The 14,010-nt window shown below is 32.0% G+C and overlaps 1 protein-coding gene across 15 annotated transcripts in view; it reads left to right on the top strand.

Moving 5' to 3' along the window:
• Positions 1-11,384, top strand: part of LOC143254342 (cellular tumor antigen p53-like) — a 31,680-nt gene extending 20,296 nt beyond the window's left edge. For 7 of the 15 annotated variants that reach the window (XM_076509375.1, XM_076509377.1, XM_076509382.1 and 4 more), the window contains 7 exons: positions 2,792-2,981; positions 3,770-3,880; positions 4,020-4,152; positions 5,149-5,279; positions 7,801-7,898; positions 8,525-8,628; positions 9,451-11,384. In XM_076509375.1, the coding sequence (XP_076365490.1) occupies positions 2,792-2,981; positions 3,770-3,880; positions 4,020-4,152; positions 5,149-5,279; positions 7,801-7,898; positions 8,525-8,628; positions 9,451-9,517 (834 nt within the window). In that variant the 3' untranslated portion in view covers positions 9,518-11,384. Of the gene's footprint in view, positions 1-2,791; positions 2,982-3,769; positions 3,881-4,019; positions 4,153-5,148; positions 5,280-7,800; positions 7,912-8,524; positions 8,629-9,450 lie in introns of all 15 variants that reach the window. The other 8 variants (XM_076509376.1, XM_076509380.1, XM_076509385.1 and 5 more) reach the window with 3 other exon arrangements.
• The last annotated feature ends 2,626 nt before the right edge of the window (positions 11,385-14,010 follow it).

Below are 14,010 nucleotides of genomic sequence, written 5' to 3'. Positions count from 1 at the left end.
ATGTTTTTACATTTTATTCCACATTAATCTTTTTTTTTTTTTTCAGTTAAATATTTCATTAGTGAGGAAGCAGTGTCGTAATGTACTGTAACTAAAATGCTTGTGAATGTTGGGTTTATAAAACATAACATATTTGTAACTCAAGTCTATCTGTGAACTAGTTTGAGCACTAGTCATGTTAGTTGGGTATCCTGAGTTTGAATCGGGAATAATAAAAGAAAAAAACACTTTTCACATGTCATATTTGCCATAACTCTTGGTTTATTAATGTTAAATAATATTTCTTTGTTTGCTGTGACTTGCAGAATATTATAAGAAAGGGCTTTGCCCTGCTTGCTTGAGACTAAAAAATAATTAATCTGTTTAAATCTAGGATTATTCAAGGGATTGGCCCCATTGGCTTTTTAAGCATGCTTACTTAAAATAGTGTCAAATTCATTGTTGGTTACAGAGTTACTAATAACATACAAGTAACATCGCACTTGAAGATAAAATATTGTCAGTACTGGACTTAAGTACTTCTGGGTTTCCTGTTATACATAGAAAATGACTTCACCTATCTTGGCTACTTTAAGTGTTGTAGCAGGCAGTTTCATATAATTATAGGATATGATGCAGAAGGGGTGGACTCCTGGTGAGTGAGCAGTGCATTAACGAGCTAGTAATTTAAAAGTTAATATGATTCTGAGAGTGCAGTCAAATTACATTCAAACCTTTTGTGAAGGTTTGATGATGTTACAGAGTGGTGATTCTTGTATTTAAATAAACTCTCTTCTATTAATCCTATCACAACGGGTCATGTATCAAAGATTGTCATCACACTTGTTGACTTGCATTCAACGTTTTATTAAACTACCATTATGAATATATGTCAGTAACTTTGGTGTCAAGTTTAAAGATTATTATTTAAGTTTTAGTATTACGTATTAGCTGTTATTTTAATTTAAAAGTAAATAGTAAAGCAACATACCTAAATCAATATTTGTGTGTCAAGTAGTATGCTGATTGGAGCATTGATTCAGGTTATGCTTGTGATATCTAAATAAAGTCAATAGTATAATAATAATAATAATAATAAGGAACTCAAATTAGCAATATTGACAAGCTAAAATACATAAAAAAAACTAACCTTCTATTGTTTCCATGTGTTTAGATATCATTCATGTTCCAAAACATACAAAATGGTCCAACCCACCTCTTTCCATTTGTGGGAAATACTTCTTTATGCATGTATATTTCTGTTTATCTCTTTTCAAATAACCAGTTGAAAGCTCACTGCCCCCTTTCCACATGCAGAATTTGATAGGCTTAGTAACCTATGCAAACAGTAAATGAATAAAGTTAATAACTAGAAGAGATAATAGTTTGCTGTACTTCTTTATTTATTGTTCTATATGTTTTAAAAAATAACTACACAAAATTGTATGTAAATAGTTATAATGTATATACACATATAATGTTTTACAAGTGAAATGTGACTATTTCACACTAAAACACAGCAAGCAGAGGTCTCTTTTTAAAAAACAGTTTTATATTCTTGGGTACGGTAACACGAGTTCACCTGTGCCTTGCCTTGTCGGTGCAACTTCTCTGCTGTTAGGCAGGCGTGATTTTGGAAGGTCAATATAATAAAAATAATATATGTAAATGTATGTTATAAAGTGTAAGCTATTGAGACTAAAGTTTTTATTTTGTGTGATGACTTGTAATTGTCTAATAGCGAGAAGCCATTGTTTATTACTGACTGGTGACCCTTTTGTAGTCACTGTAGAACAAAATCCGATTTATATTTATTTCTTTTTTGTTTTTATGGTGGTTACAAGGTGAGTCAAATTTATATACCCCATATAGTTATGGTAAAGATAATAACAGACAAAATATAAGGTTTTATTGAAAATGCACATTTGCATTGTATTAAGGAGGTTTTAGGATTACACAAATAAAAATTGAGATTTTTAGGATGAAGAATAATATTTTAGTAATGTGAAAATTGCTTCACATTAGGACCAGTAATGAAACAGACTCAATATTTTCACAAATAAATCTTTATTTAAAAATCTGATTTTCTGTGTACAAAACAAACTTGCAATATTTACTTAAGTCTTCCAAATTTTATGAAGGTATACATACTCCATCAAAAGTTCTAGTATGAATACTTAATTGAAAACTGAGCCTGTTGCAAAAGGGTCAAATAGTCACCTTCATTAAAATATTTTTTAAGTAAATGTTAGATTTCAGTTAAATAATAACAGTCAATACCTACTGTCTGCTTGGAGAGAGCAGAAACTTAAAAAATTAGACGGAGAAAGTTAGAAGAGTTGTTAGAGACAGTTGGAATGAACAAAGTTCAACAACAAGTTAATTCTAGAAACCCAAAGAGTTGTATAATTTGGTCACCAAACACGGATGGGCCCTGACCAATCAGCAGTGAGAGCCTGTAACAGCTAATTCTCAGGATTTGGAATAAGACGAAGGTTGAAGAAGTAAAAGGTAGATGAGAATTCTGAAATCCTGCATCAACTTAGCATCACTCTTGTCAAGGCAATTCACTTCAACCAAGAAATATTAAATTTTCTATACTGCTAAGCATGAGCAGTAGTTGAAGCAAACACTTATCTATATTTTTCGTGAGCTTAATATTTTGTGATTTCTTTTTTATTTGGTACAAGCCTTAAACTTAGGTTAATGTATCATATTTTGATTTCAAAGTATTTTTTTGTAAATCAAAAGTAATTCTCTAATTTCTCATTCTTATATCAATGTGGTTATTAATTATGGGCTTCTGTTTCAGTACTCTGAAATGAAGGACAAACTGTTTGTTAATATGAATGCTGTCTGCCCTGTGAGATTTCACACAAAGCACCCCCCAACCCCAGGCACCATTCTCCGTGCTATGGCTGTATTCACCAAACCAGAATATGTTACAGAAGTGGTTAAACGATGTCTTACCCATTCCAGTAGAAACGAAGCATCCAATGAAAGTAAGAGCACCTGTGCAGGATGAAGCATACAAGTTTATTTTAAAGGTCTTTAAATGTATGTGAAAGCTTGAATATTGATACTTTTACAGTGTAACCCAAAAAATTGCACCTCACTGGATCTTCTCCATTTCACTTGAATCGTGCAAGCAATTTTTCTAAATGGTACATTAGAAATTGATGTACACATGTGCACAAATATTAAAACAAGCAGATTGTCAAACTGGAACCCGTATGGAACTTGATATAATTGAATGTTAGTCAGACAAACCTTTTTAAAGGTGATGTAATCTTATTCCTCTAATGTTCTCATTCAACAATGAAAGTATGAATAGTCCAAACGTGCAACATGCAGACTACTTGTGATCTTAAAAAATTAATGGTGCAACTTTTAAAGAACTTGATGTCTTTTCCCAGTAGACATCTTAGTATTTTTCAGAGAGTGTAACTTGTATCTTGACTGTTGTGAGATCTGTTAGTTATTAGTGAAATATTTTTTCATTACAGTAGTTATGTATTTTTACCAGTAGCTATTAAAAATGGTTTAAATTCAGAGCAACCACCTCTTACTGGATGCTGATATTGACTATATTCCCACTGAGACTTGTAACCTGTCTCTCTCAATTGTTGTTCCACATTTAAGGTGTTTTTTTTAAATATTGATATGTTGTTTATATAAGTTTACTGTAACGCTTAAAATATATTGGCAAGTTTACTTTGAAATACCATAAGTGGATATTCTAGTTTTAATTTTGAAGTCTTCTACTATCATTTTTTTTTTCCGATAACAGATCATCCAGCTCCTCAGCATTTAATCCGATGTGAAAGTTCTCAGGCTTGCTATCTCGTTGATCCTACAACAGGAAGACATTCAGTGGTTGTGCCTTATGAAAACCCGCAAGGTACATATATCAACTAATTAATTTTATGGATATTTCTTATCACCTATGAAACTTACTTTCCTAGCTGTAGTTTAGTTTATACTGAAGAAATCGTAATTTTCCAAGTGTCATGTTTGTAACATCTTGTTTTGTTTTTTAGTAACCAGAGTGCTTCTGATTTCAGTGGGAATGTCCTTTGTTGTATACCTCTTCAGATTCATGTGTTTAGGAAGCTGTGTAGGAGGCTTAAATCGTCGTCCAATACAAATTGTATTTACTTTAGAAAATGACCGGTGAGTGCTATGATTAACTCGATTTTTCTTAGTTCTCAGAATATTTTGGTGGGAATTAGAAAACTTTTTATTCCTCTTAAAATAAATGTGTGTATTGGATGTCTAGTTTGAGTTTGAAGTAAAATGAGAATTTATAAATGTAAAAAAAATAAGTTGCAAAGTTTTGGACATTTTGATTTTATCACTTGAAGAAAACCTTTTATTTTTCACTGTTTTGTTTAACTTAGTACTTTGGTCTTGACAAACCAGTGTTTAATATATAAATAATTGTTACCTGTACATTCAAACAGTTTATTAAAATGAAAATATCTGAAACCGTTGCAGTTGTTTTTAGACATGAAAACATTAACTGTAATTATCTGTTCCAAAATCTGTATGCTCAAAGTCTGTGAAGATTTGGAGAAACTTGTATACATGTTTGTGTCTCTGATAAACATAAAAGGAAATCGCAGTTAAAACATTTTTTCTTGGATCAGTGGTAAAGTTATAGAATTACAATGCTGAAATCCAGGATTTGATTCCCTGTTGTTGACACAGTACAGATAGCCCATTGTGTAGTTTTGCATCAAACAAAATAATTTAATAATTTTAACACATCATAATTTATATTACAAGGAACTAAGAATGTTAAACTATGATAAGTAATTGATGTATCTGGAAAGGGTATGTTTACAATTCTGTATATATGGTACACTTCTCAAAAATCTCCTTAAATATAATCACAGAAAGTTAATTGGTTAATGAAACCCAAAAGGCATTGTGTTGTCAAAAGACAGTTTCTGGATCATCAGTCACAGACACTAAGCAACCAAACTGTGTTCGGTTTTAGATTAACTCCTGTAAGGTTGAAGCTACAGTATTTATAACTTGTAGGCCAATTATAGATAATATATATCAAATAATCTGTTGCAGACACCTTGTAGTAAAAATGCCTGTTGTTCATAGAATATCTGATTTAATTTTTTTTTTTGTACTTTCTTTCTTGTTATCACACAGTGGTTTGTGTCTTGGACGTCGAGCTCTAGGAATAAGAATTTGTGCTTGTCCTGGGCGGGATCGCAGAAATGAAGAAATTCTTTTTGAGAAACAGCACGAACCACAGCAAGGAACAGTGGATAGTGTCAAACGTGAGTTTTCTTTCTTCATTTTTGAATATGTTTTTTTTTTTATGCAATCCTAAGTGAATAAAAAAATAATATATTTTAACAGTAAGAATATTTTTTATTGCCATTTTATCTAGTGAAGTTTGAACTTGTTGAAGAGAAAACCTGAGAATTGGTGCAAGGGTTAACTTTGGTTCTTGAAAGTAGGGAAGTAGTTTCGAAATGAAAATAAAGTCGAGAATCCTGGAAAATCAAAATTAATCCATCATCATATTTTAATCAAAATTTTAAATTATCATAAATTGGAAATGTTTCTTCTTTGGCCAGCTATGTTTTTAATCATAAAATAAAAGTTATTTTAGAAAAGAGTTTTCTATATGTTCATACATGCAATCCAAATTGTGTTATTAGAGAACTTTCAAATCATATTAGAAGTTGTAATAAGGTTTAACCTGCTGACTGTCAAATATTTCAGCTGCTACAATACAACTCTAATGCTTCTTCATTTTGTAACTTTTTTCGTGACGCCATTTTGGATTGAAAGTGAAACAATTTGTAAGTAGGTCAAATGCATGTATGGTGTTGACATCTAGCGTTGAAGTTAGGCATTATTGTGAATGAATTAACTCGTCCGTAGCAGGATCAGCTTGGACGAGTTATCTCGTCTACGGCACTGAACAGGTTAATCAACGTCATAAACATTCAGTTATAACTGAGCTTAAATGTGTTTTGAGATGCATGTTGCTGAAAAGACACAAATACAACTGAAATATGTAAACAAGTATTTCCCACATGACTATGACATGACTCTTCAAGATTATTTTAAATCTTGTTTTTCTTAGTAGGTGTCTTCCTAACTATTCAGGACAAGTTACATTTGACAATGTAGCTTTAGCTAATTTTTGAGCCCTGAATATTTAGTCATTTACTGCCTCAACTTAAGATTGTAGTTGCACAGTCATTGTTACGACATGTAAAGACTTGTTCAACATCTAGTAATGTAATTCATAAATACAGATATTACCCTTCTAATGTGGTAAACATTTTACAAGACGTGCTTCTATGAATATTATTATAAGTGATAGATAGTTATTAGATGTGCATGTGCTTTCTGTTATTAACTTGATGTTCAGTTACCTACTTAGAGTCTGAAACATCCGTGACACACCTAAGAATACTGTCACAAGGGGTTAAGTTTTGATTGAAAGTGTGTAGTCTGTGTTATTAACTTGATGTGTAGTTATCTACTTGATTTTGGTTCAGTTACAGTACAAAACATTAGTAGTACCTCAAGAAAATACTGTCACAAGGGGGTAAGTTTTGATTGGATGTGTGTGTTTTCTGTTATTAATTTGATATCTGGTTATTTACTTTTTGATTTAGTTATAGCATGAAACATCAGTTTTTAAACTTTGAATGATATAACTGTTTCATGAATGGAAAACTTGTATGTGCCAGAAGTTTCAATTCTTCGGACAAAAGAGTAGGCCTAGATTTGTGTAGAAATTAGGTTCTTTCTCATCATCTTAATACACACTGTCGTGAAAGTTAAACAGCAAGGAAATCGTACAGAGAAGAAACAAGATGGGTGCCTTCTGTCTCTCAGTTCAGCACTGTGACATTTTCTTCAATTTTCAACTCTTGCCTTATCTTTCAAATTTAGGGAACACCTTTTCTAAATACATTTGTTGGACCTCCCATCATTTCGTGTATATCCCATGAAAACAATTTTGTTGGCTGTTTTCATAGTCCACCATCCTCCCAATCAAACATTGAGATTGTGACAAATGTATATCCCATGAAAACAATTTTGTTGGCATATTTCGTTATCCCATGAAAACAATTTTGTTGGCTATTTTTCGTAGTCCACCATCATGGGCTTATTGGTCAAAGTTCACTTGTCTGACCTTTGAAAGGACATTTCTTTTGAATTGTAATTCTTACTTACTGACTTATCTTAAACTGTTATTTACATTTCAAAAGAAAATAAAACAACTTGCAATATACTGTTTTACATTTATCAAAATTCACTCAACCTTTGTGAGTTTGTATGACTGTCCCAAGTGTCATATACCGTGTGTGTAAAGTATACATGTTTGAACTTGCCGTAAAATATGCAGTTTCTATTCTGGCTGAAAGTACACATCAGTGTAATTAACTTTTCTTAAAACTAACCATCAATAGATTGTGAAATGAGGGTGAAGAAGTATTTAGGATTTTTAGTTTACAGCAAAGTAATTCTATATGTAATAGAAAATACATACACAATACCATGTAAAGTTAATTAAACTAAAATTTTTCTGTGATTATTTCAATATGCATTTGAATTTAATGCAAGTCTCATATTTGTATTTCTTTGTAAAAAGTCCATCCCTTGCATCCTGTAGAGCTGGTCATGCTTCTGCTTGTGTATCATTTGAGTTTTTGTTTTTTTATAAATTTTGATTTGTTAAAAGAGGTAAACAGTCCTAAACATTGAGATTGTGACGAAATGTTAATTTTTATGGGAAACAAGACTACACTGTTTTATGTATTTCACCTGTAGGTGCAGCTGTCAGGACATCTCAGGAACTAGGGAACAATACCCCACTTCCAAAAAAAGTAAAAACAAGTAGTGATGATGACAGAGTCTTTACTCTGGAGGTAATTAATTTCAGTGAGTCATTTGTGCAACTGTTTTACAAATTAGTCTTTGCCTTACATTTTCTGTATTCTTGAGTGAACTTATAGTGATGTCTCATTGAACATCTCATTACATTATTAAACCTGAGGTAATTCTCGTTCTGGTCTAGTGTTAATGTATCCAGATTGTGTTGCTCCAAAACCATGTCCAGCACTTTAAAGTTATTGGTAAGTTCTAAGAGTGACAGTCAAATCTCACTATTTGGTATAAGTGAAGACCAAGAATTAGGTGGTGATGAGTTTGGCTCTACTTGACTTCCCTCTAATCCAGTGGTTCCAAACCAGGGGTGCGAGATAACATTCCAGGGGGTGCGAGATAGCATTTCAGTTTTTTTGTTGATATTAAGGGTAATGTCCTATATATTCAAAAATTACTGTGAGGGGTGCAAAAACATATTAAAATTTTTTAGGGATGTGGGGCATAAAAAAGGTTTGGAACCACTGCTCTAATCTGAAATAATGAAGAAAAAAAGTCATGGAATTTTTTTATTGACTGTTAATCAGTACTGTTTCATGATTTTATTATATGAAAGAAATTTTATATTCGTGCAACATTGCTCATACACGAATCTTGATTTCTTATCTAGGTCAGAGGGCACAAAAACTATGAATTCCTATGTATAATGAGAGATGCACTTGAGACACAAAGATACCTCACAGCTGAGCAACTCCGAGCCTACCAGCATGACAAGTAAGTGTATGGTAGCTTATAAACGTACGTAATATATAGAAAATAAAACTGTTTTTTATAGAAGATGTATCATAAAATATTTTGAAATTTTTGTCATGTCTTTGTATTCAAAAGAAAGTTATCAGTGATAAAAGAATATTTAGTCATTTGGGAGAACTTGTGTGTTAAAATGCTTAGAATTTGCATTTTCTTATGTTTTTAGTATTCTTATACTTCTAGTGAAAAACCAAAAGCCATACATAAGTAAAGGTTACGTAACACATGTCTAAGGAGAGGGAAAATTGGGGCATTCAGTTACAATTGGATCTGGTTATGCATATTAGTCCAAATATTCTTTTTATATGAAACAAGTTCAAAGTACAGTATATTAAGTTTATTTTACTTCAATGAATTTTAGGACACTCAGAAATGAATGTTTTTTTACATATGTTTGTAGTTAGTTCAGCCAATCAATTGGCAGCAAGTGTTTAGATGTGATTAACTTACTGTGAAAGTTAATCACCTCTTCAAATTTACACTTTTATAAAGTATATTTTTGAATGAACTTTCCTTTTAATAATTGAACATTTTGTTACATATTTCAAGACTGCTGAGCCAGTAGCAGGTAAACAGTGTTCTGTAAAGGGGTAACTTAAAAATATGCTAAGCAGGGAGGAATTTCTTTAGCATTGTTAGCATTTAAAGTGACGTAAAGTGACAGAGCTGTTAAGTGTAAGTTAAAATGTCATGAAAGATTGTTTAGAAACTGATTCAAAACTTTTATTAGAAATAATTTGTTATATTGTTCATTTAGCTGAAGTAAATTTCTTAATTTTATATAAGGGAGCTGTACTTTAGTAAACGTAAAAAGAAAGGAAGTAAGAACTCTTCTGAAGAGGAAAGTGACTAAAGACTGAAAACTTGGACAGACTCGGGTGCTGAAGAGACAGAATAAAGAGAATCTAACTGCCTTAAAATAGTTGGCTACCTGATTACAAGAAGTTGCAAATCAAATAGTCTTGCCGCATCTGTGGTGGTCGTCAGCGAGAAACCATTGTATTTACGTAAAGCAGAGTTTTGAAGTTTTTAGTAATTAAAGTTAATATAGAGAGAGTGAGAGGGGGGGGAATGCTTGTAGTTACAACTTTCATGAATTGTCTGGTTCGAGTTACAGAAACCACAGGAAATCAATTTGTGTAACTCTGAGGTCTTGATAAACTGTTTAAATGAGGAATTGAAGTTTACTGTTAGCTTCTAAGAGCATTTAAGGAAATGAGAGTATTTTTCATTTCTGCTACCACATGGAAAGATAATAATATAAGGTCACCTTGTAACTTGTGTTCTGAAGTTATTAAGAATTACTTTGTTATCAGAGCAATGAAAATATAACATCTTTTATACAATGTTGCTTTGAATGCAAGTCACCTAAGGCCAATGATGCATTTCATGCAGTAACATTTATTTAACTTGGTGTTTGATACTGAAATTGGTGAATCCACACTCACATTAAAAATCATGCAAGATTGCAAATCTGTGCTCCCCACTTCTCTGGAGTTCTTTGTATTTAAAGTAAGAAGTATGGTGAAAATAATTATAGTTATAGGCAGCTGTTCAAATTCAATGAAATACAACCTTTATAATAACTTATTGAAAGCTATATACAGTTGTCCAGGTTCACCAGTTGTTAGTAGTTCCCATAACAACAACAAATGTCCCCCACAATCACAGCTGTATGTCTGCAGACTCACATCGCTCTAAACCATGTTTCGATACCCATGGTGGGCAGAGCACAAATAGCTCATTGTGTAGGTTTGTGCTCAGCTTCAAACAAACAACCAAACATTAAATGACTTGTACAGGACTCTCCATCTGATTTAAATGCAACGTGACATTTTGTCATACATAACAGGATAATTGTCATCGATTGTAATTATGTATGCGTTCCTTAGCTATTATTATTCCACCATCTTGAGTTCATAGTTGTTTCAATATCCTGTTTAGGTCATTTAAAATTTACTATTTAGTACTGATAACATCATGAAATATAATTTTTGAAGTTTGACTGTGATGTTAATGAACTTCAAGCGTGTGCAATAATTAAAGGTTAGGTAATTCACACACGTAATATTTTTAAGATACGCTTTATGTAGTTAGACTAGATTTCTGTGTTAAAACTGATTTTTCTGCTCTTTTAATTTTTATTTCTGGAACTAATAAAATGTTCGTATGAAAAAAAAAAATCCTGCTATATGTAATTAGTAAAGCATTGACTATATACCAGTTACTTTTGATCTTAGTAAATAACTTTTTAAGAAAGATCTTTTATCATGACCAAATAAATAACTTCCAGTTAAATGAGTGAGTTTTTCTTTCTTATGCAGTTTTTAAGTTTTTAAAATACTTTTATGCTTACATTTTAAAGATCTTAAGTACAATTTACCATTGTATGTCTTAAAGGAACACGTTGACTGAACTTCCATATTAATGTTGTTTCAGTAGTTTTATGGTAACTTAGATAAATGTATATTTTGTCCACACTGTTTTAAAGCATTACAACTTTAAAGTCGTGGCTCTTGTCCACACTCTTCAACGTTGTGTTTTTACAAGATATGTTTTATGGGAAAACCTAACCCAGCAAATCAGTAGGTTGATGTTTTTATAGTGTGATCTTTCTATGATTTGTTTCCATTTGAAGTAATTAGAAAAAGTTTTAAAACTTTGATATTTGTAAGTTCATCAGATTTGTTTTTTCCCAATAAAAGTGTTTTTGCTTCAAACATTGATTCTGGAGAATTAACTTTTGTTTTTCACTTATTTTGACTAAATAGCATTTCACACATTCTCTTACTATGCTGATGTGTTCAGTGTTTGAACGTACAGACCTTATTAAACAATTTGACCGTACGAAGTGAAGACAATATTATAAGATAGTTTGACCTTACAGGCTCGTAATAACAGGTACAAAACTCACTGTGATAGTATTGCAGGTAGTTTGATCATGTAAATTCACTGTTAAAATAATTTAAATAAATGTATATATGAAATGTTGTCAGTGAAAAAAAATTACAGAAATAGCCCAGCCATATGAATTAAAGGTATTACGCATGCGCATACGTGAAGTTTAAAATAAGTAAATGGGTAAACCTTAGCCTACACAGTTTTCAGAGTTTAATATTTAGTAATAATAATGAAGCCATAAGACGTGTTCCTCTTTTTGTAAGAATACGAGGGATTGAATATACAATGTGGTGTTAAAAACGTAATAAACTTAACACTGATGTTTTGTCTGTATAATTGACTAGCATGGTATCTGGCATTACGCAGACGAAAATGATTTTTAAATATCCTCGCTTGTTTTGATTATATCAGACTTATTAATCGTGATTTTTCCAGTGCCAAGCCATTGCATAGCTGATTCTTGCGAGTACACGCAAGCAAAGCAAAAGATATGGCTGAAGTAAGCCTATTTAGTTTAGGGAGTGTTGGCTTATTTTCGAGAGTAAGCACCAGCCATTTTCACACAAGGGGAATTTGAGAATAGGCGTGTGTGTAGAAAGAGAGAATGAACAACTTGTTTTATCACAATTGATCGTGGACACAATGATAAGAAAAGGTCTTCACACAGAAAATAAGCTGAAATCTATCCACGTGGTACACATTACCAAATAAATCCGGCTTTTTCAGCTCGAGATCAGTTTGTCATCCTGTTTGCCAAAAAATTGCTGTACTGGTTATTTTTGTACTCAAAACGGTCACTGAGGCCGCGGCCACATAGGTCATGCTACCTCACCCACAAAGTCGTATCTGTACCCCAAGTTTGGAGTTTGTAGCTTCGAAGATATGTCTGTTAATAAAGAACAGACCCACAGAGAGAAAGAATTTTGCGCCCATGTATATATTAGAACCACGCTTTGCCAGCTTAGAAAAGATATTATCGTTACAAATATTATAAAGGTTTAATTTTATGGACTTGTTTCATCAATATTTCAGTTTGACCTTAAGCTTAAAGTTACAGTATTTTTAAATATTTTGATTGTCTGGACATGCTATGACAATATTAGTTTTATTCTAGTCGTATCGTTACAGTATTATAGGGGGTTCTTCATGAGACCATATGAGTGAAAACGTCAAGAAGACTTCATTTCTAATGTTTTTAGGAAGCAATAACCACTTGCAAAGAAGGTTATTCCCGATCGTGTGCGAGAAAATGTCAAAACTGATAAAGGTAATAGTAATGCTTTAAATTGCATGGTATAAATAAATGGTTACTTTACGTGCTATTAGATATGTATATCACATTTAACTAATCACTATGGATAACTGACATTTAACAACAGTTAAATCCATTTCCCTGAGAATCCTATCATTAGTAAATGTTTTCTGAGCTCTGACATTTATTCGTCTGTTAGATTGGAATTACTCTTTGGTATTGATCAGATTACCTAAGTAGAAGCTTAACAATTAAAGCCATTATCAAGAAATGCATTTAATTCTTGCGAGGTATTAACTGAGTGTGAATTAAAAATATAATTCCTTACAATTGCATTTAAATTACACTTTTTTACTGCGACCTATTTGGAAATGGGTTTTATTATTGTTTGGTGTTTGTTGAATAATCATACTATAATGGAACTCTTGCTTATATGATACTGGGAAAAACGTTTCTATTACGCGATGTATAATCCCCGACTTCGCGAAATGTTTATCCTGTGTGCATGTAGATTTGTAATAGAGGTCACGATTTTCCCGTTTCGTCTCCGTTTCCCGTCATGAAGAACTTTATTTTTCTCCATTCTCAGGATGTAGATATGACATCATGAATACGTCACACGCGGATCCAATACATTGGCGCCACAAGTAATCGACTAGTATCAATGAGTATTTAAATGTGATGTGCATATGCAATTGCTTGTCATTTCGACATTCATGCCACACAATTTAAAACAGTACCAAGTAATTGTTCCACATTTCTTTATGATGTGTGCTCCTAAATAGACTTCGAGGAACTACAACAAAGTTAACAAGTCTTATATAGTTGTATACTATACTGGTAATCGATATCAACAAAAAATATTATATACATGATTCCAAATTATGAAATAGTTAATTTCAGGTAGATATGAATATGGCAATTATGAAATTTAGATACTACCAATTAATTCGTAATGCTATATAAAACCATAAGACAAATGATGAACAATTTTTCTTCCTCGCACCAGAGGGCGTTTCAGCATGTTAATTATAAACTAGCTCAAATATCTTATGAATTTCTAAGTTAAAAACTGTATTATGCATTTGAATGTTACCAGTGAGCAGAAATTGTTGTTTCAAATTAATTGAAAGTTAGATATGTCTACAATCTCAACAAATTAACCTGTTCAGTGCCGTAGACGAGATAACTCG

Source organism: Tachypleus tridentatus, chromosome 6, assembly GCF_004210375.1.
Source record: "Tachypleus tridentatus isolate NWPU-2018 chromosome 6, ASM421037v1, whole genome shotgun sequence".
NCBI lineage: Eukaryota > Metazoa > Arthropoda > Merostomata > Xiphosura > Limulidae > Tachypleus > Tachypleus tridentatus.
The sequence above is the reverse complement of the archived record's forward strand: the minus strand, read 5'-3'. Positions and strand labels throughout refer to the sequence as shown.